Here is a 21,702-nt window from a genome sequence, read left to right as displayed (position 1 = left end):
TCCTCAGGTGATTCTGATGCACACCCAACCACATGATGATTGGAGTCCACTGCTCTAGGAAATTCATTACCTGTAGGCAACCTGCTCACAGGGAAGAGAGGCTGCCATACAGGAAAAGGTGCCCACCCCAGGGGTGTGGGGAGAATGAAATATGCTATGTGGATCCACTGATGTCCTTTCCTCTGATATCAAGCCCCTTGAGGCAGATCTTCCAATGTCCCCCTCCTCAGGATGCCTCCTCCAGACTGGATTCTAGGGCAGTTTTTGTGAGAAGCTCAGACTGGGAAGAGGGGGCATGTCTGAGGATGAACACCCTGATGACTGGGAATGACTCCAAAAAATTTTGGGTTATAGACTGTAACCCTCAAACAGACTGTGGAGCCAAGCTGCTTGTCTTTGAATCCCAGCTCTGCCACTTGCCAGCTCTGTGACCTTAGACAAGTCACTCTTTCCTCTTCTTCCAAATGGAGATAATAATGATAGACTCTACCTCATAGGAGTATAGTCTGATTAAATAAGCAAGTCCATGCCAAAGTGCTTAGAACCAGTCTTGGCAGAGTCTAAAGGCCCCAAACAGCTGGGTATGGTGGCTCATGACTGCAATTCCAGAGACTAAGGAGGCCAAGGCAAGAGGATTGCCAGTTTGAGGCCAGCTAAGCAACTTAGTGAGACTTTGTCTCAAAATAAAAACTAAAAAGGGCTCGAGATGTGACTCAGTGGTAAAGTGCGGGTGTTCAAACCCCAGTACCAAATAATAATAATAATAACAACAACAACAACAACTCAATATACTGGCTATTGTTATTCTGTGCCTTCCCCCAACACAATCTAGGGAAGTTTGTATCAACAGTCCTTCCGGGCTGGGGATGTGGCTCAAACTGTAATGCACTCGCCTGGCATGAGCTGGGCGCTGGGTTCGATCCCTAGCACCACATAAAAATAAAGATGTTGTGTCCACCGAAAACTGAAAAAAAAAAAAAATTAAAAAGTTCTCTCTCTTAAAAAAAAAAAAAAACAGCTCTTCCTCCATTTCTCTCTCCAGCCTTCCCTGTTTGGCTCCCTTCTTTTCTCTTTAGTTCATCCCAAGCAACTGCCTTGGAGAACACAACCTAGCACAAATCATTTTAGAAAAGCAGGTTTATTGGTCGGGCTGCTCACCAGGACACAGCAACATGAGGGGCTCCCCAGAGCCCATGAGAAACTGCATCTGCCCACAACTCAGACCCCTTCATTTCATCAGCACCAAGGGACCTTGTCCCACAATCCCCATCCTCCCTCAGCTGATGTGTCTCCAACCATTCAGAGGAGAGAAGGGAACCAAGAAAAGGAAAAGGTCGGGGGTTAGGGGGGGAAGCAAAGCTTTGTATTATATAAAAGGTTTGTGTTCCCAGACTCCCCACCCCCCACCCCTTAAAACAATTAGCTGAAATTCTAAAAAGCAAAGCTGCGAAGATAAGGAGGGGGTGGTGGAGGTTGGGGGAAAAGAAGGGAAGCCTCCTGCCCTTCCTTGGGGCTTCGACTTATGGGGAGGAGTTGTCCTTGCTTCTGGAAAGGAATAGAAGAACTGAAGCTGCTGATACCTAGGCAATGCACTACAGAAATCAGGCCTCAGATTGGAAGCTGCACTCCCTTGTCCCCAAGGTTTTAGGAAAGGCACCCCTAAAGGCAAGGAACCCAGCAAGGTCTGGGAGAGTTCTGCAGCTCTAGGGAGGGGTCTCCTGTAGAAGGTTCAGGAAGGGGCTGGGGCTGGCTGCTCTACACTGTGCTCCCGGGCTTCCACCTCTGGCTCTCTGTTCCAGGCCTGGCCATTAGCACCTGGCTATTTTCAGCCTGACTTCTGGCCTAACTCCCAGCTCTCCACAGCCTGCTGCTGCCCCCTTCTGGGACCTGAATCTTCTCTGCTTTAAGAACTAGGCTTCCTCTGAGGGTAGCACCCAGACCCTAGTTAAGGGATCAGGCAAAACATACCTCTCTCCTCTTTGGATCATCTTTTTCTCACACTGTCCCCCTTCCAGCTCCTGAAAATAGTCCTGCTATCCTGAAAACCCCAGTAATATGGGATTCGTGTCCTGTTTTCTCATGACGCTAATGAGGCCACTTCTCTTTTCACCCATTCCATCTTCTCCTAGTTTTCCCTTCTCCTTCCCAAAGCCATAGCCATGTGCTCCTGCGAGCGGATGCATAGACAAGTAAGCGTGCTCCTCCCCCTCGGCTGTGTGCTCTCCATATCTCCACAGCCCTCCTGCCCCAGGTTCTGCTTGCTTCCAGGCTTCCTTGTTGGGGCTCTTTGTGGATACAGCCTGTGCTGGACCCTCATCCAAGGTCAAGGCTCACTCTGCCTTTCTTCCTCACTCCTGAGGGTCCTCCCCCAAACACCCTCAGGTCTTCTGGTAGGAGACCTCCCGTGTGGGCAAAGGTCCTCTTTAGGGCTCGAGCTTTCCTCTTGGTAATTGTGGTTTTGGAGCCTCTGGGGTTGAGGATAAGAAGGAAGGGGAAGAGCTTAGTGAGCAGGAATGATGCAGCTGGGAGTGGGTGCTCTGCGGAGGGGCAGGCAGCCCCCCCCATGGGGCCCAACCATGGAATTAGCAATTTCCTCTACAATCCCCTAAATTGGACAAACAGGGCACAGATCACTTTTCTGCCCATTTCCATTTAGACTACGTCCAAATTGGGGGTGTCCATGGTGGGGGCTGCCTCCCCCTCCAGTCTAACAGCTGTGACTTGGAGGGGTGTTCCTCAAGGGGAGGTGTTTTCAACTTAGAAAAATCTCAGCCAGGTCAGGGCTGAGAGAGAATGCGAAAGAGAAAGTTTGAAAAGGGAAAGGAGTGGGGTGGTATCAGGGGTGGGGAGCGGCAGGGCGAGGCGCGGGTCTCGCGTCCCGCTCAGTCGCTGTCGCTCTTGTCCACCAGCACTGCATCCGACTCCTCGGTGATCTCCAGCAGCGTGTGTACATCGGGGCTGCTCCCACGAAGCAGGTCGGTGGCCTCACCTCGCTCAGCGCCGACCTCCTCGTCGTCCGGGCCCACCTCCACCATCTCAGTGGCCTTCAGCACCTCCACCTCGCCCTCTCGGATCTTCTTGACGTGGAAGGTGAAGGGCGGCACCTTGTACACCGCGGTCTTGGAGCGCGCGTAAACCACGTGGTCAGGTGTGAAGGACTTGCGCAGCTTGTCGCGAGAGGTCTTGAGCTTCTCGCGTCGCTCGGCTGGGACCAGGCGCGTGCCCAGCTTGTTCATGCGCTTCTCCAGGGTGTGCCGAGTCTTCTCCAGGTTCTCCTTGGTCTTGAGACGGGTCTTCTCCAGGTTCTCACGGGTGCGCACCTTGGTCTTCTCCATCTTCTCCTTGGAGAAGGCCTTCTTGAAGTCATCCACACGACGCAGGCCGCTGCGCTTGATGCGCTCAGCACGCGACTCTTCAATGACCTCCTCTACCTCCACCGCCTCATCCGAGGACAGCTCAACTGCTGCCGTGTCCTCCTCGGGCCGCTCTCCTTCTCCCAGCTCATCGCCCTCCTTCTCTGGCAGCGCTTCGGACTCTTTCAGCGACTTGCTGACACTCAGTTTGGCCGGCAGTTTCACTTCATCCTAGGGGGAGAGGAAAGGGGAGATGAGAGTGGGGCCAAGGGAGAAGGCAGGGTGAAGACTGGGGGGAACCTTGGGCTAACTGGAGGTGAGACGGTGGCAATCGGAGAGAGGAGAGAGACCTATGTAGCCGTGAAATCGGTCTGATTTAGTCACCTTTGTATCCCTAGTACCTGGCACAGAGCTGGGCACATCGAATGAATTGTCATAATACAGACTGCACAAAGACGGAACAGAGCTTCTGGTCAGAAATCGACCTGCATTACAATTACACCTTGAATATCTCTGCTGCCCTCCACCCTGCCCGAGCGCTCTAACTAAAGAAGTGACAGAGCGCCCTCTAGTGCTCTAAGTCACACACTGCCCAAATGAGGCCATAAAGCAAGGGGGGTTGCGAGAGTCTCTTTAGGTTGATAGGGATGGAGGATGAGCTCACAGCCTGTCTCACGCGGCCCCCAAGTAGGGTAGCTTGAAGATAAAAGTTAAGGGAGTGAGTTTCCTCGAATTGAACCATTTCAGAACCAGCCTTGTGGAAGGAGAGCTTGCCCCTTCCCGTCCCTCCTCCCTTGACCCCCTCATACTGTTGAGCTCCACCAGTGGTCATCATCCATCTCCCATGATGGAGGAAAGAGGAAGACGCTGGCTGGAAGCCAAGGACATGTTTTTTCCCTAGCCTTGACATTTCTTCTGACTTCCCTGATTTGTCATGGGAGGGAGGGTTTGCTTTTTTTCTTTTGTTTTCTTCATTAGTGGGATTGAACTCGGGGTGCTCTACCACTGAGCTACTTCTACATAGCCCTTTGTAAATTTTTTATTTTTTCATTTATTTTTTGATAAGTGTTTATATATATATAATATATATAGCTTTATTTTTATATATATAAAATTTTTTATTTTTTCATTTATTTTTTGATAAGTGTTATATATATATATATNATATATATATATATATATATATATATATATATATATATATATATAATATAAATATATATAGCTTTATTTTTTTATATGTGGTGCTGAGGATTGAACCCAGGCCCTTGCAAGTGCGAGGCGAGCACTCTACAGCTGAGCCATAACCTCAGCCCCGTAATTTTTAAATTTTGACACAGGGTCTCCCTAAGTTTCTCAGGCTGACCTTGAACTTTCTGTCTCCCTCAGTGTCCTGAGTAGCTGGGATTGCAGGCTTGCCCCATGATCCAGGCAAGGGACTGCTTTAACTATTCTTGCTTACCCGAGAGGTCTGAGCTCAAAGAATCAGGGGTAGGATGGTAGTTCCAGATTGCTCATGATGCTGGGGCTAAGCCAGCCCTTGGCTTTTTCTCTTCCCCGTGGAATACCTAGCACTACCTGTTTTTCCATTCTAAGAATATTTTCCAAGATCCTGATTCTGGATCAACACTTAGGCATCACCCCCCAACCCACCACCACCACCACCACCACCAGCACCACCAAAAAGGAGAGGACACTGAGCACAGAAAGGGAAAGAGGACCATCCAGAATGTAAACAGGAGCTCTTATTTAGCCCAGACTCTCCACAGGTACTTCAAACAAAGAAATGAGAGATGTTAGGGCTGGGGGTTGTGGCTTAGTGCTTGCCTGGCACGTGTGAGGCACTGGGTTTGATCCTCAACACCGCATAAAAATAAATAAACTTATTTAAAAAAATAAAAAAGAAAAAGAAATGAGAGATGTTATTTCTTTTTTTTTTGATACTGGGTATTGAACTCAGGGGCACTCTACCACTAAGCTACATCCCCAGCCCTTTTTTATTTTGAGACAGTGTCTCAATAAGTTGCCCGGGCTGGCCTCAAATTTGCAATCCTTCCTTCTCAAGCTTCTGAGTAGCTGTGATTACTGGTGTGCACTATGCCACCAAGCTTGGTAAGACATAGTTTTTCCTAACGGTTTTGTGAGATAATTTCCTAAAGTTGTAAGAAAATCTCATCTCCTGAGAAGATGAGGTAACATGAACTGACCCCCTTTTGTAGAGAACACATACACATTATATGTAGGCTATTTGGAATCTCTTGCACCACCTGCTACAGAAATTTGTCCCCCCCCTTCCTCTTCCCTCCAATCCACATTTCCCCCCACCCCCAGAGTTTCCTGGTTTATACTGAAACTAGGAACACCTCCTCCCAACTTCCTTCCCTCCCTGTCAATAGCATTAGCAGGGACAAAGAGGGAATGCTGACTCCACCTCTTCTCCCAACTGGATACCAGCTCTGCTGGGCACCAAGCCACCTCCAGTTCTGTTATCCTACTACACCTCCCAGCAGGCAAGGTGACCTGGACACAGGGCATGCTGGGATTTGTAGTCTCCACCTGCCATGGGTGGCTTAGTGCTATCCCAGGCATCCTAGGGCAGAATTCTGCCAATCCCTGTATCTCTAGGGCATTCTGATCACTCTGCCTCTTATTCACTGAGGCACTGAAGGGGTCCTCTTATGGTTCTGAGCAGGGAGGTCCCAATCTCTGTCTGCATTCCTTCTGATTTCAGTTGTACCCTTTGGGGTCTCCTGCAGTCACCTTCTCCCAACCTGCTACTGGAGACTTATATCAGGATGTATGTCACTAGGAAGAGCTTACACATCATATTTAGGACTAAGACCTAAAGTATCTGCTTCCATCCACCTTGCCCATTTCCACCCAGAATGTTCCTGTAGCCCCAAGATCAAAACATTTTCAGCTCTGATCTCTTCTTCACAATCTCCAGGACTAAAAACCCACCCACATCCCACCGCAGTGGAGGAGAGCCCCTCCTTTCACTAAGCTGAAACAATGTGGATGTGCTGGGAGGGATTAAGGACAACAGCAGGGAATAGTCAGGAAACAGTCCCAGCTGCTGGGAAACAAATCCATATTGTCTCCTGCACCCCCACCCCACCCCACTTCTCCCCACTGCTCCACCCTAACCCCTAAAGGTCCTAAGCAGGCTGATTTTCTTGGCCTCTGGCTTTCTAGATAAAGTCTTTGCCAGTTGAACTTGGAAACAAGTGCCAAGGAGAGAGCTATAGGCTCCCCCTAGCCAATCCCATCTTCCCAGTGGAGTACTGTTCAGTGAAAGGCTTCAAACTGCAATAACGGGGAGAATCCCTATGAGGGGGCTTTATTCATGGATTTGGGGGAATCATAACCTCACTCATTGTGGGCTTCCTAAGAGGAGCTGCCTTGTTGGTGGAGGGTCAGGAGATGGGAAGAAACAACTTGACCTGAATCCCTGGACAATGTCCAGTAGGCTGGCCCTGGGGAGCATATACTACCATTAACTTTTCCCCTCCATTAATGGGTTTATCTTTTCTCCCTTTTCCAAGTCAAGTTTCCCTGATGACTCACAACCTTAGAGTGCAGTCTTAGGCCCACCCAGTTGGTCTGTTGCTACAACGACCATCAACACAATCCAAAAGCACCTCCCCCAAGCCTGGGTACACAGGCCAGGCACCTTTGTCCCACCCCTACTTCCCTGGCAGAGCTCCTAAGCCAATGGAGGGGCCTCAGGGGTGGCAAGGCCAGCCAGCTCTGCTTGTTCTGTTTTCCCATTTTTATTAAACAAAACCACCACTCCCAACAGGCTTGGTTTCCAGAGTTACCTTTAATGACCACGTCTGAACAAAAGCATGCACAACTTCCCCTAACCCCTGGCAAGCACACACAGCTCAGAAGGCATGAGTCCATAATGGATATAGAGAAGACCCAAGGAGGTTCCCAGTCTTTTCCACCACCACTAAACGCCCCATAGAAACTTACAATCTTATGGCTTAAGAAGATCTTTATAAAATTATAATATACGTGAGCACCTACTGTATACCTGGCCCTTGGCCAAGCAACTTACATTTGTTAGGAAGAAGGGACAGTGTCACTGGGTTCAATCCTCAGCACCGCATATAAATAAATAAAAGAAAGGTCTATCAACAACTAAAAACTTAAAAAAAAATTAAATTAAAAAAAATCCTAGGGGCTGGGGATGTGGCTCAAGCGGTAGCGCGCTCGCCTGGCGTGCGTGCGGCCTGGGTTCGATCCTCAGCACCACATACCAACAAAGATGTTGTGTCCGCCGAAAACTAAAAAATAAAATATTAAAATTCTCTCTCTCTCTCTCTCTCTCTCTAAAAAAAAAAAAAAAAAAAAAATCCTAAAAACAAAACAAAACAAAAAAACCCCAAGACCTCCCCTTTAGGTTGCCAAGATAGGGAGATGATAGACATCAAATGCGGAAGGGTCCTTCCATCTGTCTGTATTCTCAGACAGGGGTAATATTGCCCCTAGGAGGGTGCAAATTGATTCTTGTCGGTAGGGGAGACTTAGATAGCACAATTGTTTGCGGTGCTACAAAGAGCCCACTGTACACAAACAGACATATGGTATATTCATTGCATTAAAATTTCATGGAGGATGGGGCTGGGGTGGTAGCACAGTGGTGGAGCACTTGCCTAGCATGTGAGTCACTCAATTAAATTCTTAGCACCACATATAAATAAGAGAAAGTTCATTAACAACTAAAAAAAAATTTTTAATTAAAAAATCCATGGAGGAGCTGGGCACAGTGGGGTATGCTGTAATTCCAGCAACTCTGAAGGCTGAGGCAGAAGGATCTTGAGTTCAAGTCCAGCCTCAGCATTTAATAAGTCCCTGTCTCAAAATAAAAAAATAAAAATAAAAAGGGCTGGGGATAAATAAAAATAAAAAGCTCAGTGGTAAAGCACCCCTGGATTCAATCTCTAGTAACAAAATAATAATTAATAAAAATTTAAAAGGGATGATGACGTAGCTCAATGTTAAAGCCCTTATCTATTATTTGTGAGGCCCTGGGTTTAATCCCCAGTGCCATATATTTAAAAAAAAAAAAAATGTCATGGAGGAGATGGAAATTAAGGGGGAAAGTATGTAAAACGACCCCTTAGGGAGATAATCATGAAAAAAAAAATAAGTTGAGAAACTGTGTGATATAGGGCAGCAGAGGATCCAAGCCAGAGCCAGTTAAAATGTCCCTCTTCTGCCTCTTCTCCGAGTTGGCAGCTTTTGGGTGCCCCACCCAACACAGGATCTAGCAAACATAAGGGATCTCTTTGCAAAACGTTTTCAAAAAAAAAAAACAAAACTGGAAAAAATAAGTGTAAATATTTTCCTCAGCTACAGGGTGGGGGTGGAGAAGGCACAGAAGAAACCCCAGGCCTGGGCCTCATGAGGGCCCCCTCTAAAGAAGTTTTGTGCCAAACTGGCCTGTCCCTGAGGAGGCGGTGGCAGGGGGAAGGGAAGAGAGGATCAGAAGCCATGCACAGTTTCATGCAAGGCAGCCTTTGGGCAGCCTAGTGCTGGGAATGTCTGCTATTAAGCAGAAACCCAGGGCTGGGGGTATAGTTCAGTGGTACAGTGGTTGTCTAGCAGGCATGAGGCCCTGGGTTTTATCCCTAGCATTGAAAAAAAAAAAAAAGAAAAAAGAAAGAAAGAAAGAGACAAAAAAATCTAAACAGATTCTAAGAACAAGGGGAAGCCCCTTCCCTTTGCCTCCCACGGCCCCCCTGCACACACCACATTCATCTGAACTCTGCATAACTGGAGAGTGTCTTCCCAGTGCTTATGACCCAACCACAAAGGGGACAGTAACTTGGAAGGGTTGGCACTGACCATGACCGGTGAGCAGACAGCCTGGAGAGACACCCCAGACCACAGGCCCCAGTGGACCAGGAGACCCTAAATACCCCCACCAGCTGTCGGCTCCTCTGGGATGGGCCGAGGCCCAGGCTCTGGGTAATAGGGCAGCGTCCTAGGTGTCTGCTCAAAGTCTGGGAGCTCAGGTACTGTCTCAGGCTTCAGGTCAAAGGGCTCAGTCTCAGGCAGAAGGTCAAAAGGCACGATCTTGGGTGTGGCCAGCTCAGAGGGTGCAATCGGCTTCTTCTTGGGCTAAGATGAGGAAAAGGGGTTTAAATGGGACTTGGGATGGGTGCGGAGTCCTCTGTGGCATGCAGAGTTGGGGCAGGAGGAGGCACAAATTATCAGGGTGGAAAGAAACCACATTTGAAATGCTTCATCAAGAGGGCCCCGGGATGAAAGGGGTGCGACAAATCCAAGCCCATGAATTAATAAACAGTTTAAACAGAAACTTCTTCCTCCCCCTTCCATCCTAGGGCTCCCAACTTCTCCCTTTATGGAGCCACAGCTGTGGGATAATCATGGCTACTGGGGGGCCAAAGTGGTAGGGTCAAAGAGGCTACTGGGCATGAAATTTTCTAAGACAGGCCCATTGGTAGACTTTAATGGGGAGGTTCAGAGGAGTAAAAGAGAAGGTCCACACTTCTCTGTCCCCAGAGGCAGGCATAGCTAATCCAGCTCTTGTTACTCCCAGAGGCAGGGTGGATACTGGGTGCCGCCCAGGAACAAAAAGAGGGATGGGCATGGAAGAGGGACATCCTGGCGACTTCCTTTTGGCCACATCCCCACCTCCTATCTCCCATGCCACCCTTCTCCCTCTACCCAGCATTTGAAAAATGAGACACCAAAATGCACAGAGAAATCAGGATCAAAACCAAGCTATGACCGTGCAAGCAGGTGGGCCTATGTCCTGGGACGTGGCAGCAACAGCTTCCAATTCTCCCTCCTGGAAGTGAGCTGAACTGCCACTCTTGCTTTGGGCAATCAGAAGTTATGAGAGAGGGACAGTTGGTGACACTACCAGATCCACACAATAGCAGTGTTCAGTAAGGCCTATAGTCACAAAAACCCAAAGCAGCAGGTCCTAACCTGTCCTGTGGGGTGAAGGGAAGAGGTGGGAGTGGTGGGAAGGCTAAAGAGAGAGGGAGATACAATGGCCCTCACCTAGGCAAATACACAGTCCATGCCAGGGGATACCCATGTTTGGGCAGAAGCTCAATCCTTAGACCCTTCCCCCTTTCCCTTCCACTGGCATTGGACCAGGTGACACCTTGCTCTTAATTCAGTACTCATGAAAGCTGAGCAGCTAAGAGCCACCAGTGTTGTAGGCTGCCTAGCATTGTGCTCATCCACACATCCACACAGCAATTCTGGTGTGGGGGCAGCAGAACTCTCGCTCTCAGAGAATAAAGGATGCAGAACCAACCCTAGGCCAGGGCCACCCTCCACCCTGGTTTCTGGTGCAGAGCCCAGGAACAGGAGGAGCGGGTGGGAGCAGTGAATGTAGCGGAGGAAGAATATACTTGGGTTCTAGTCCCAGTTTCAACTCTCTAATCACTCGAGAGACAATAGGCAAGTGACTTCCCCTTTTGGGGCTCCAGCTTCCCAAGCTCCACAATGAAGGAGATGACAAAAGGTCCATAATGACAGAATGATGAAATATTCACAATGGTATGGTTCCAAAAAACAGCACACACCGAGGCTCATCTGCAAGGCTGTTGCTTAGCAATAAATCCCCTCCCCTCTTGCTATTCTTTGTCCAATATATGCCACCACCTCACCTTTTTTACTTTGACCTTTATTTTACTTTATTTTACTTGAATGAAGGGAAGAGCAGGCTGCTGAGATTTTTTTCATACCCCCAAAATACTCTTCCTGATTTGGGCTCAGCAACCAAAGCAACAACAACTACCACCCAAACTCAGCCTTTTGGAGGACAGGGGCAGCAGCCACACTCCCCCAGGGTTGCTAGGCTTAGAGGGTGAAAGGGACCAGAGCCCCAAGCTAGGAGCATTTCTGGACAAAGATTTGGGGTTCTTCTAGAGCAAGGTAGCCTCGATTTACCTTGAACCCAGGAAGGAAGGAGTTAAAGATCAGGTTAGGATTTGGGGGTCAGAGGCTAGGAAGCCCTCATTCCAGTCTGCTGTCCTCACTACTTTTCCTTTTTTTCTTTTAGCAAATGTGTGTCTTTCCGTTTTTTTTGTTTTGTTTTGTTTTTGGGGGGGTACTGGGAATTGAACCCAGGGCACTTTACTATTAAGCTACATCCCTAGCCCTTTTCATTTTTTATTTTGAGACAGGGTCTTGCTAAGTTGCTTAGGGACTCCTCAAATTGCTAAGGCTGGCTTTGAACTTGCGGTTCTCCTGTCTCAGCCTCCCCATCTGCTCTGATTACAGTCTTGTGCTGCTGGCCTCCCGTTTAGTGCCCATGAGCCAAATAATTCCTTAAATGCTTCCCAGCCCTATCCCAAAGAATTCAGAGCAGGTTTGAAGCCGGGCATGGTGGCAGGGCATGGTGGCAGGAGTGGTGGCGCTTCCCTGTAATCCCAGAGGCTCGGGAGGCTGAGACAGGAGGATTACAAATTCCAAGCCAGCCTCAGGAATTTATCAAGGCTGTAAGCAACCTAGTGAGACCCTGTCTCTAAATAAAAAATAAAGGGGGCTGGGGGTGTGGCTCAAGCGGTAGCGCGCTCGCCTGACATGTGTGCGGCCCGGGTTCGATCCTCAGCACCACATACAAGCAAAGATGTTGTGTCCGCTGAAAACGAAAAAAAATAATAATAAATAAATATTTAAAATAAATAAATAAATAAAGGGCTGGGGCACTCCTGGGTTAAATCCCTGGTACAAAAAAAAAAAAATCCAGAAAACATTTATCTTCATTCTATCTCCTTTCTGAATTCTAAAGTAACTCGAAAAATTATCCAGCTGGGTGCAGTGGTACAAGTTTGTAATCCCAGGGACTAGGGAGGCAAAAGGCAAAAGGAGCAAAGTTTGATCCTTATGTAAATGCCGGGACAATTTAGTGAGAATTTGTCTGAAAACAAAACATGATTCTGGGAGCAATGGTACAAACCTGTAATCCCTGAAACATGGGAAGCTGAGGCAGGAGGATTGCAAACTGGAGGCCAGTCTCAGCAATTTAGGGAGAACATAACTCAAAATAAAAAGGGCTGGAGATGGTGATGCAGCTTGCTGGTAAAGCACCCCTGGGTTCAATCTCCAGTACTTCAAGGAAAAAAGAAAATCCAAATCATTGCTCTGTAACAATCACAGCTTCACCCAGGATGCATGGTGTTCTAGAGCAACGGCCTCGATATGCATACCCTGGCCTGATCCTCCAAGCAGCCCTCAGTCCACTAACTTCTGTTATGAGTACAATTCCCTTCTCTCATTCATTAACTGTGGCCTAGCTAAATGTCACCAGATAGGATGGGATGCCAAACTGCTGAGTTTGGTTGTGGATGCGCAAGGGATTCCCTCCTTTCCTCCCTGAAAATGGGGTGTGGGCGGCCAGATGTCCTGATCTCACAACTGGGCGGTTCCTATCCTTTGGTGCACTCCTCTGCCCAGCCCCCACTGCCACATCATCACTTCCCACATCTGCCATGGGAAATATAGTCTCTCCTCCTTACACCCACTCCAAAAAACCCACACCATCAGAGGAGCTGCTTTTCCAAATCTTTCTCTCTCCTTGCCTGGCCACCCAAGCAATCATATCTCCTCAGCCTGACTTTCCCATAAACACTGCTGCCCCCAGCCTTCCCTATTAGGTCTGCCAAGACACACAACTATTTTTTACTACATTCTCTTCTCAGGCCACAGACCTCCACAGACCTGGGAGGAGAGGCCTTGGCTTTCCTCCAGCAGTGGAGGCCCCACCCCTTCACCCCCACCTGGGACAGCCTTGCCATAGCTCAGAGAAATTTTACATCCTGAGACCCACCCCGGTTCCTGGAATTTTTTCCACACCTCAGAGCTTCTCCCAGGGTTGGGAACATTTTGTTCTTAGTTATCCATGTGGGTTTGGGGCTCAACCTAAGCCAACAACCCAAGTTCTGCCTCAACTCTCTGCCTCCACTGGTCCTGGCTTAATACAGATGCAGTCAAAGCCACACTGTGACAGGAAACCCCCCACACACACACACACACACAATCATGGATCATGCTAAATGCCAGGAAGAGCATTTCAAGGGAGGCCCCTGGCTTCTGTACAGAAGTCTTCCTCCTTCTATACCTCCATACCTGTCTTTTTCTCTCAGACTCTCCATTTTTAGCATAGAACTTTCCCAGGTTCCACAGTCTGGGACATTTGGAGTCAGAATGTCACCCATCCAAGCTCTTCATGGCAACTCTCTACCATACTAGGCTCTGGAGAAAAGATAAAGCTGGCTGGGTGTGGTGGCACATGCCTGTAATCCCAGCAACCTTGGAGGCTGAAGCAAGGGGATCACAAGTTCAAAGCCAGACTCAGCAATTTAGCTGGTTTTCTGCCCCAGACCCCTTGTTCCCCTTTCCTAGATGCCACCCAGGGCTAGTCAGGTCTCAAAACAACAACAATAACAACAAAAAAGAACCCTCACAACCCCCTCCCCACCCCACTGCCCCCAAGCAGTTAGATTAAGTGGCAATAGTTCTAGGAAAACACTTTTCTACCAGACAATCCTGTAACTGGAGGAGCAACACTTTTCAAAAGCCAAAAAAAGCCCACAGGCCTATAATCCCAGTGGCTTGGGAGGCTGAGACAGGAGGATCCCGAGTTCAAAGCTCAAAGCCAGCCTCAGCAGAAGCGAGGTGCTAAGCAACTCAGCAAGACCCTGTCTCTAAATAAAATACAAAATAGGGCTGAGGATGTGGTTCAGTAGTCTGGTACCCCTGAGTTCAATCCCCACTACAAAAGGGGGGAAAAAAGCCAAGAAAATGCTCTTAAGAGAGCCAGTGGAAGGGGACCAGTGCCATGTTTGCTTCTGTCCCACCACCACATCCTCAGAGAGATGCTGGCATACCATCTCAGTTTCTCTGTTCTCCTCAAATCTACTCCCAGTCTGCATATCTAATTGTCCCTAGAGAGACAAAGCCAAGGCCTTCACCTCCCCTCTAGCCTTCTTTTTCATTTCTCTTGGTCAGAAAAAGGATGGGGGAAGAGAGAGCATAAACTAACCCCTACAGCCTCCATGATCCTGACTGCTTGGGGTAGGAGCATCCACCAGGCTGTGGGACTCCGGCCTGGGCACATTCCTGCCAGCCCAAGATCTAAAAGTCCTTAGCTCAGACTCACCTCTAATGGGGTTGGGGAGAGGGCATGGAAAGGAGCGGCAACACTGAGATCCCCAGTTTTATTTGGGATTATGATGCAAAATCTACATTTATACCCAGGAAGGAGGAATGGAGAGAAATGTAAAGGAAGCAACAAGAGGGCACCTCCCGCCCGCTCTTCTGCCGCTCCTAGCTGCAGCCCCCACAGGCGTGCGGGGTGATTCATCGCGCCCAGACCCAAGGACTCTGCGGAGGCGGGTGGAGGGTCAGTCCACCCGCCGCCACCATCAGCCCCTCTAGCACTCCAAACGCCCACTCAACCCCGCCCCACTTGTTTTCAGGAGGCCAAGGGCGCCCGCATGCCTCAGGCTAGGGTGTCCCCAGGGCCCTGAAAAGTCTCTGGAGCTAGGAGCAGATCGTAGTGAGTGGATCAGGGTGGAGTGGGCAGCGGAAGCTGATGCGGGGGCGCGGGGAACTGTGAGGGGGGCTGGCGGCTGCATCCCTCGCCTGGCAGCCCCTGCCGGTGCGTGCCTGAGCCCTGAATCACCCGCTATATCGGGCCCGCAGCGCCGGAGGCCCTAGACCCGGGCCCCGCCACCAGTGTCCACTTACAGCGGGGCCCCAACGGCCGCCAGGGACCCCTGACGTTCCCCGCAACTTTCCCCAAGTAGGATGACGTTTGACAGAGTCAGTTGGGAGCACTCTGCCAGGGACGGCGTTCCGGAGTCCGGCCCTCAAACATTTCCGCTGCAAGTTGGAGCCCAGAGGGAGGGGCCTGGAAGGGAGGCACTGGGTGCAGAGCGCGCCCCTCAGAGCGCCCTAAGAGTTTGCACCCCTCCCCCCACCAGCCGGGATCGCCGGAAGAAGGGTGGATCTCCTGAGCTCCGGGATCAGGCTGGCTGCAGAGCCGCGCCGCGTACCGGTCTCCCTACCCCAAACCTAGGACCGGAGACATGGGCTGGGTGGGGAAGTTCTGGGCGCGGTCCGCCTCGCGGGCTCACCTGGTAGATCATGACTTTAAAGTTGCGGCGCCGCAGCAGTTCGGCCTCGTTGACCTCCAGCTTCTTAATCTGGCCGGCCTGGCGCTCCAGGCTGCCGCGCACCGTCTTCACGTTGACGCTGACCTTGCGCACCTTCTCCAGCAACTTGCTCACAGTGTTACTCGTGGTGGCATGTGCCTTACCCAACTTGCTCAGCTCACCCTGGATGCTCTGCACCGCGCCTTCCATCTCCGCCTGCCGCTCCTCCAGCTGGGCTTGGGTCAGCTGGATCTGGTCTACCGCACCGATGATTTTGTCCAGAAGGCTCAGCACCAGTACGCCGTTCACCTGGTCTGACTTGATCAGCTCTTCAGAGCCGGCTCCCGACCGCTCCTCAGTTGCCGGCGCCCCTACGGATGAGGGCTCCGCGGCCTCGGAGGCGTCGGGGAAACTGGAAAACGGCCGCTCGACGATCTGGAGCGTGATGTCCTCCATGGCTACCAGGAGCCGTGAGGTGCCGGCCGGGTCAAGCTGCAGCGGGAGAGCGGGAGAGAAGGAAGAGCCGGAGAGGGGAAAGAGAACGAGAGTGGAGAGCAGGGGAAACTCGAGCCACGTCCGTGCGCACCGGGACCACGGCCAGAACTGTGGGGCGGGGGATCCGCGCACTGCCCGCTTGCAGGCCAAACCCTGGAGTCGCCCATTGGCTGGCCCCACCCCAGAAAGGGAGGGACGGGGCAGAAGGGGAGACCGATGTGGGGAGGGGGGATGGCGGAGGGGGACCCAAGAGCCAAGTGCCCCACCCTGCCCAGGATGGTTGGAATAGTTGGAGCGGGAGACTAGGGCCCCCGCTGGCAACAGAGGCGGCGGGAGCGGGACTGGGGCGGAGGAATGTGAATGTGAGCTGGAGAAAAGAATCAGGTCCTGAGAGTGTGCTCTACTTTGCCTCTGGCTTTTTTTTTTCCCCCCACCTCAACAGCAAATATCCACTTCACACTTTTGAGATCTAGAGCTGGAAGTCAGGTGGACCCTGAGATCCTGGAGTTATGTATACACATACTACTGTATTTTCCTGTGGCTAGTTTATATGTATATGTTTATTAATTTTTAAATTTTTATTTTTTAGTTGTAGTTGGATAAAATATCTTTAATTAATTTATTTATTTTTATGTGGTGCGGAGGATCAAATCCAGGGCCTCGCCGGTGCTGGGCGAGCGCTCAACCGCTGAACCACAACCCCAATCCTAGTTTATATATATTTAGTTGTCGATAGACCTTTATTTTATTTATTTATATGTGGTGCTGAAAATCGAACCCAGTGCCTCACCCAGGGCCTTACACATGCTAGGCGATCATTCTACCACTGAGCCACAACCCCAGCGCCTGTACCTAATTTTTAAGAGTGAAAGGATCCTTGCCTTTTCAAAAAGAGGGAAGAGAGAACTAAGGTCTCCATAGTAGGGAAGTTCTGCAGAACTCCCCTAGATTCTTAGAATTGTCCTAGTAGTATAGGATTAAGATGGACAATAAAAGACTAGAGGTATAGCTTTGCGATGGAGCACTTGCCTAGCATGTGTAAGGCCCTGGATTTGATTCCCAGGAAAACATACACACACACAGAGCAATAAAACAGGAAAGTCTTTTAAAGCCTTTTACCTCTCACCAAAATCACCTTTCCCTATGTCCCTCTCTGCCAGAGATCTAGCAGACACCAACCTCAGAGAGCAAGATCTAGAAGTCTGTTGATTTCTCTAGATCCCAGAGACCCGGTAAATAATTGGGAGTGATAATCTAATCCCACCTCCCATTCGATAGGAAAAAAGAGAGCCAAGAGAAGAGAGGTGCCTTAGTAGAGATCTCTTGCAAGTTTGCATTAGCACTTGGTAGAGGTGTTTTGTTGTTGTTTGTTTGGGGTGTGTGTGAGAGAGTGAGTGTATGTTTGTGTGGTCTGGAGAATGGAACAGGGCTTTAAGGATGCTAGGGAAGCACTCTATCACTGAGCCATACCTCCATCCTTGGCATTAACCCTTGAACCCTGGTCTCTAGACTCCTGCTCCTTTGTTCTTTATGCCTTAGCACTCTGAATCCTTTATTAGGACTGGGAAACCGGCAACCATGGCCACTCCCCTCAACCTGCTGGCCTGAGGAATACCTGAAGCCTAGTTTCATCCATGCTGGGAGAATGGAGCAGGTAGTTCTAAACAGGCCCAAGAAAGGTCCTTAGCAAAGAGGTCCAGATAGAGGCTGCCCTCTGCTGCTTCTGGCCCTTCAGCACAGCGTGGTCACACTGAATCCCTGGAATGGCTTCAGCTCCCTTTTCCACAGAAATGCTGAAAACCTTTTCCCTGCTTAGGAAACCAGGCTTGGGTTTCTCCAGCTGGATGGATAATGGACTCAGCAAAAGGTCACTCCTAGCCTGGCATCCATTATCATTAGGAAGAGTGAAAAACTGCTTTGTGGGGACCCTAGGGGTCATCAATCTAGTCAAAGAACACCCCAATCCCAGAAAGGAGCTCTGTGTCTGGGATAGTATTTAAAAAACCACTGAGTTAAATACTTTCCCCAACACTTAACAATTGTTTCCTCAGCAACAAGTGGCTTTCTCATTTGAAGTTCAAGTACAGTGAGGTGGTATAAAATAATTATGTATTATATGACTAGATGGCTGCCAGAACTGTCATATTACCCATTTGTTTAAGAATTTAAGAGAAATGGGGTATCCCTCGATTTGAGGGACCCCTTTTCTTTTGGGAGCTCTGCTTTCTTTCTATTACTCTAATTGATCTTGTTATTTTGTTCTCAAAAAAAATTTTTTTAAGAGAAATGTATTATCACAATTTAAATTCCTTCTATTGTGGACTGATAAAACTTTGAGGAAAGAGTGACAGCAGAGGGCTTTATTGAACCTTCCTAATGTTTCTATATTGATTAGATTATTTAACAGGTGATTTGCAAGATACGATTGCATATAGGACAGGAAGAAATACATCGTGAAGTTTTATTTCTACTTCCACTCCAGCAACTTGTTTATTTCCTTCCTAGGAAACCATTGTCACCATTTTCTTGTGGAATCTTTTACAGAAAATTTCTTCACTTTTTTTTTCAGTTACTCATATATCTTAGCTATTAATATATATTAGAGATTATTCCATGTAGAATTGCCTGTTTTCCAATGGATGGATGTACTATAGTTATTTAACTAGTTTCCTATAAATGGACATTCACAGATTACAAGTCAAACCTCCCTGGTGTGGGGAGGTATTTTTTAAACTTTTTTTTATGCCTTTATTTTATTTATTTTTATGTGATGCTCAGGATAGAACCCAGTACCTCACACATGCTAGGCAAGCGCTCTACTACTGAGCCACAACCCCAGCCCCGAAAGAGATATTTTAGTGGTTGATTCTGTGTGTGTGTGTGTGTTTGTGTTTACATGCTTGCTAAAAGTTATTAAGTTCATACCATTCTGGCTCTCCTGTCAGGAAAGCATTTTATTCTAGTTCTTCAAAAAGGAAGGTCAGTATTGTGGATGAGTCAAGTTATGTTCCAGGGATAGTCTAATGACTATACCTTTGACTCATTTAATGCCTCCTTAACAACACTTTTTTTTTTTTTTTTTTTTGGTGAAAGGGCCCTACCCTTGCTTAGCTATGTTGAAGAAATGTCTGCATCCATCTTTCTCTCACTATACCTCTTCTTACCAAATATCAGCTAAATCCAACAGGGGGCATCCTGAGCCTCCTCGTGCACTAGGTTTACTAGTGCAGACCGACATGAAACAGAATAATCCTTTCCAGAGCATTTCATGCCATTTCATTGAAAACAAGCAGTTTCTCTTTATTTGTAATTAATTGCAGTTAGCATGCCATTGCTTGCATTCAGGGTTGATCCTTTGCTCCAATTTTCCATTGCTCACTCTATTTGCTGAGAGGCACACTGTTTCATTGTGTACTTTCTGCCACTGAGAAAGAGTCCTTAAATTATGGTATAGTGAGGTTAAAAGCAAACTCCTTTGGCCCAGGGAAAAAAACAAACACACACACAAAAAACCTCATCAGGATGCAACTGCATCAGCAGCTAGAATCTCACAGTGCTCTATCATAATCTTCCATCCAGGCATTTGTTTAATAAAATGTGATTACTTGCCGTGAGCCAGCTCCTGGCTAGGGACTCAATAAGGATGAATGAAGCCCAGTCCCTTCCGTTGAAAAGCTCACAGTGTAGCAAGGGAAACATAGGTAGTTTCTAATGCAATGTGGAATGTTAGGGAAGGTGGTCACTACTCCTAAGGGAGTGGGGAAGGGTTCCCAGGGTGGGGGAGGGTCTCCAGGTGTAAAGGAAGACACCTCCCCAACATCAGTAACAACATTGGGTGTGAAAGTGCCAGGCCTCGCTCATCTCCTTTTATCTTGTTCTCCCTTAGTCTTATCTCATTGGTTTACATTTAAGGGAATCAGTAAAAAGTGTGATATGTTCCAGTTAGTTTTGGATCTGTTCTGGGAGAGCTCCCAGGGAGACGGTGTGTTTTGTTAGTAATAAACAGTTGGGATGGATGATGGGTCCTCACATCAGAAAAACCAAGACCAATCCTCAGCAGCTGGCTCCCAGCTGCCACAAACAGCAGTGACGTGTTTTTTTGCCAGCGGTATAGGCACTATTCTTGTCTCTCTGCTATATCCAAAAGGTGCCTATACTATTTGTATATTTCTCTTTCTCAAAAATTCTTTCATGGGCTGGGGTCGTGGCTCAGTGGTAGAATGCTTGCCTATCATGTGTGCACTGGGTTCGATTCTCAGCACCGCATATCAATAAATAAAATAAAAATCCATCAATAACTAAAATAAAATTTAAAAAACAGCAACAAAATAAACAAAACAAAAAATTCTTTCATCTTCTCTTTAAGCCTTAATATATTGGGCAACTTTTCTATGCCAGAAAATGTTCAAAAAGTGCTAATTTAAGCATAATTTCATGCTGGCCAAGGGACCCAATAGTGCATTTGCTATGGGGTGGGAGTTTAAGTGTCAGGGAAGCAGTAATTCAGGTTAACAGAAAATATCAAGGAAACATGTTAGCAGAAACGACATCAAACCTTTTCTTGTTTTGGGCTGGGAAAGTAGCTCAGTGGTAAAGTGCTTGGCTAACATGTGCCACCTTTGCATTCAATCACCAGTACTGAGGGGAAAAAAAAAAAAAAAGCTTTTCTCTATATGCACATATTCTTTTTACCCTAAAAACAAAAACATAAGCCAGGCACGGTGGCATAGGCCTATAATCCCAGCAACTCAGGAACCTGAGGCAGGAGTATTGCAAGTTCAAGGCCATCCTCAGCAATTTAGTGAGTACTTGTTTCAAAACTAAAAAGGACTGGGAATATAGCTCAGTGGTAAAGCACCCCTAGATTCAATCCCCAGTACAAAAAAAAAAAAAAAATTAAATAAAGGGCTGAGGATAGCAGGGCATGATCCCAGCAGTTTGGGAGGCTGAGGTAAGAGAATGGCAAGTTCAAACTCTGTCTCTAAATAAAATACAAAAAAATGACTGGAGATGTGGCTCAGAGGTTAAGCAGAGGTTCAATCCCCGGTACCATTAAAATATATACATATATAGGGGCTGGGGATGTGGCTCAAGTGGTAGCGTGCTCGCCTGGCATGCGTGCGGCCCGGGGTTCGATCCTCAGCACCACATACAAACAAGATGTTGTGTCTGCCGAAAACTGAAAAAAAAAAAAAAAATTTATTTATTTATTTATTTATTTATTTATTGGTACTGGGGATTGCACTTAGGGCACTTGACCACTGAGCCACATCCCCAGCCCTGTTTTGTATTTTATTAAGAGACAGGGTCTCACTGAGTTGCTTAGCGCCTTGCTTTTGCTGAGGCTGGCTTTGAATTCATTATCCTTCCATCTCAGCCTCCTGAGCCTCTGGGATTATAGGCATGCACCACCGTGCCCGGCTCCTGGGTTCAATTTTTGGTACCAAAAAATAAAAAAATATATAAAAGAAAGGGCTGGAGGGGGCTGGGTTGTGGCTTAGAGGTAGAGCGCTTACCTAGCACGTGTGAGGCACTGGGTTCAATCCTTAGCACCACATAAAAATAAATAAAGGTATTGTGTCCACCTATAACTAAAAAAATAAATATTTTTAAAAAATATTTTTATTATTTTTTTTAGTTTTAGGTAGACACAATATATTTATTTTATTTTTTTTTAATTTTTATGTGGTGCTGAGTAT

The 21,702-nt window shown here is 47.9% G+C and overlaps 1 protein-coding gene across 2 annotated transcripts; it reads right to left on the bottom strand.

Annotated features, from left to right (window-relative positions):
* Window positions 1–1,119: 1,119 nt before the first annotated feature.
* Cavin1 (caveolae associated protein 1) lies at window positions 1,120–16,156 on the bottom strand. 2 transcript variants are annotated; one of them, XM_015495680.2, is made up of 2 exons: window positions 15,491–16,135; window positions 1,120–3,584 (listed from the first exon to the last, which is right to left on the bottom strand). In XM_015495680.2, the coding sequence occupies exons 1-2, from the start codon at window positions 15,962–15,964 to the stop codon at window positions 2,883–2,885; spliced, it is 1,176 nt and encodes a 391-aa protein (XP_015351166.1). In that variant the 5' UTR covers window positions 15,965–16,135; the 3' UTR covers window positions 1,120–2,882. The 2 variants fall into 2 exon arrangements, with proteins under 2 accessions (XP_015351166.1, XP_048647165.1); XM_048791208.1 differs by lacking the exon at window positions 1,120–3,584 and adding an exon at window positions 9,212–9,485 and having other exon boundaries at window positions 15,491–16,156.
* Between the last annotated feature and the right edge of the window lie 5,546 nt (window positions 16,157–21,702).

Source organism: Marmota marmota, unplaced genomic scaffold (assembly GCF_001458135.2).
Source record: "Marmota marmota marmota unplaced genomic scaffold, marMar, whole genome shotgun sequence".
Classification (NCBI taxonomy): Eukaryota; Metazoa; Chordata; class Mammalia; order Rodentia; family Sciuridae; genus Marmota; species Marmota marmota.
The sequence above is the reverse complement of the archived record's forward strand: the minus strand, read 5'-3'. Positions and strand labels throughout refer to the sequence as shown.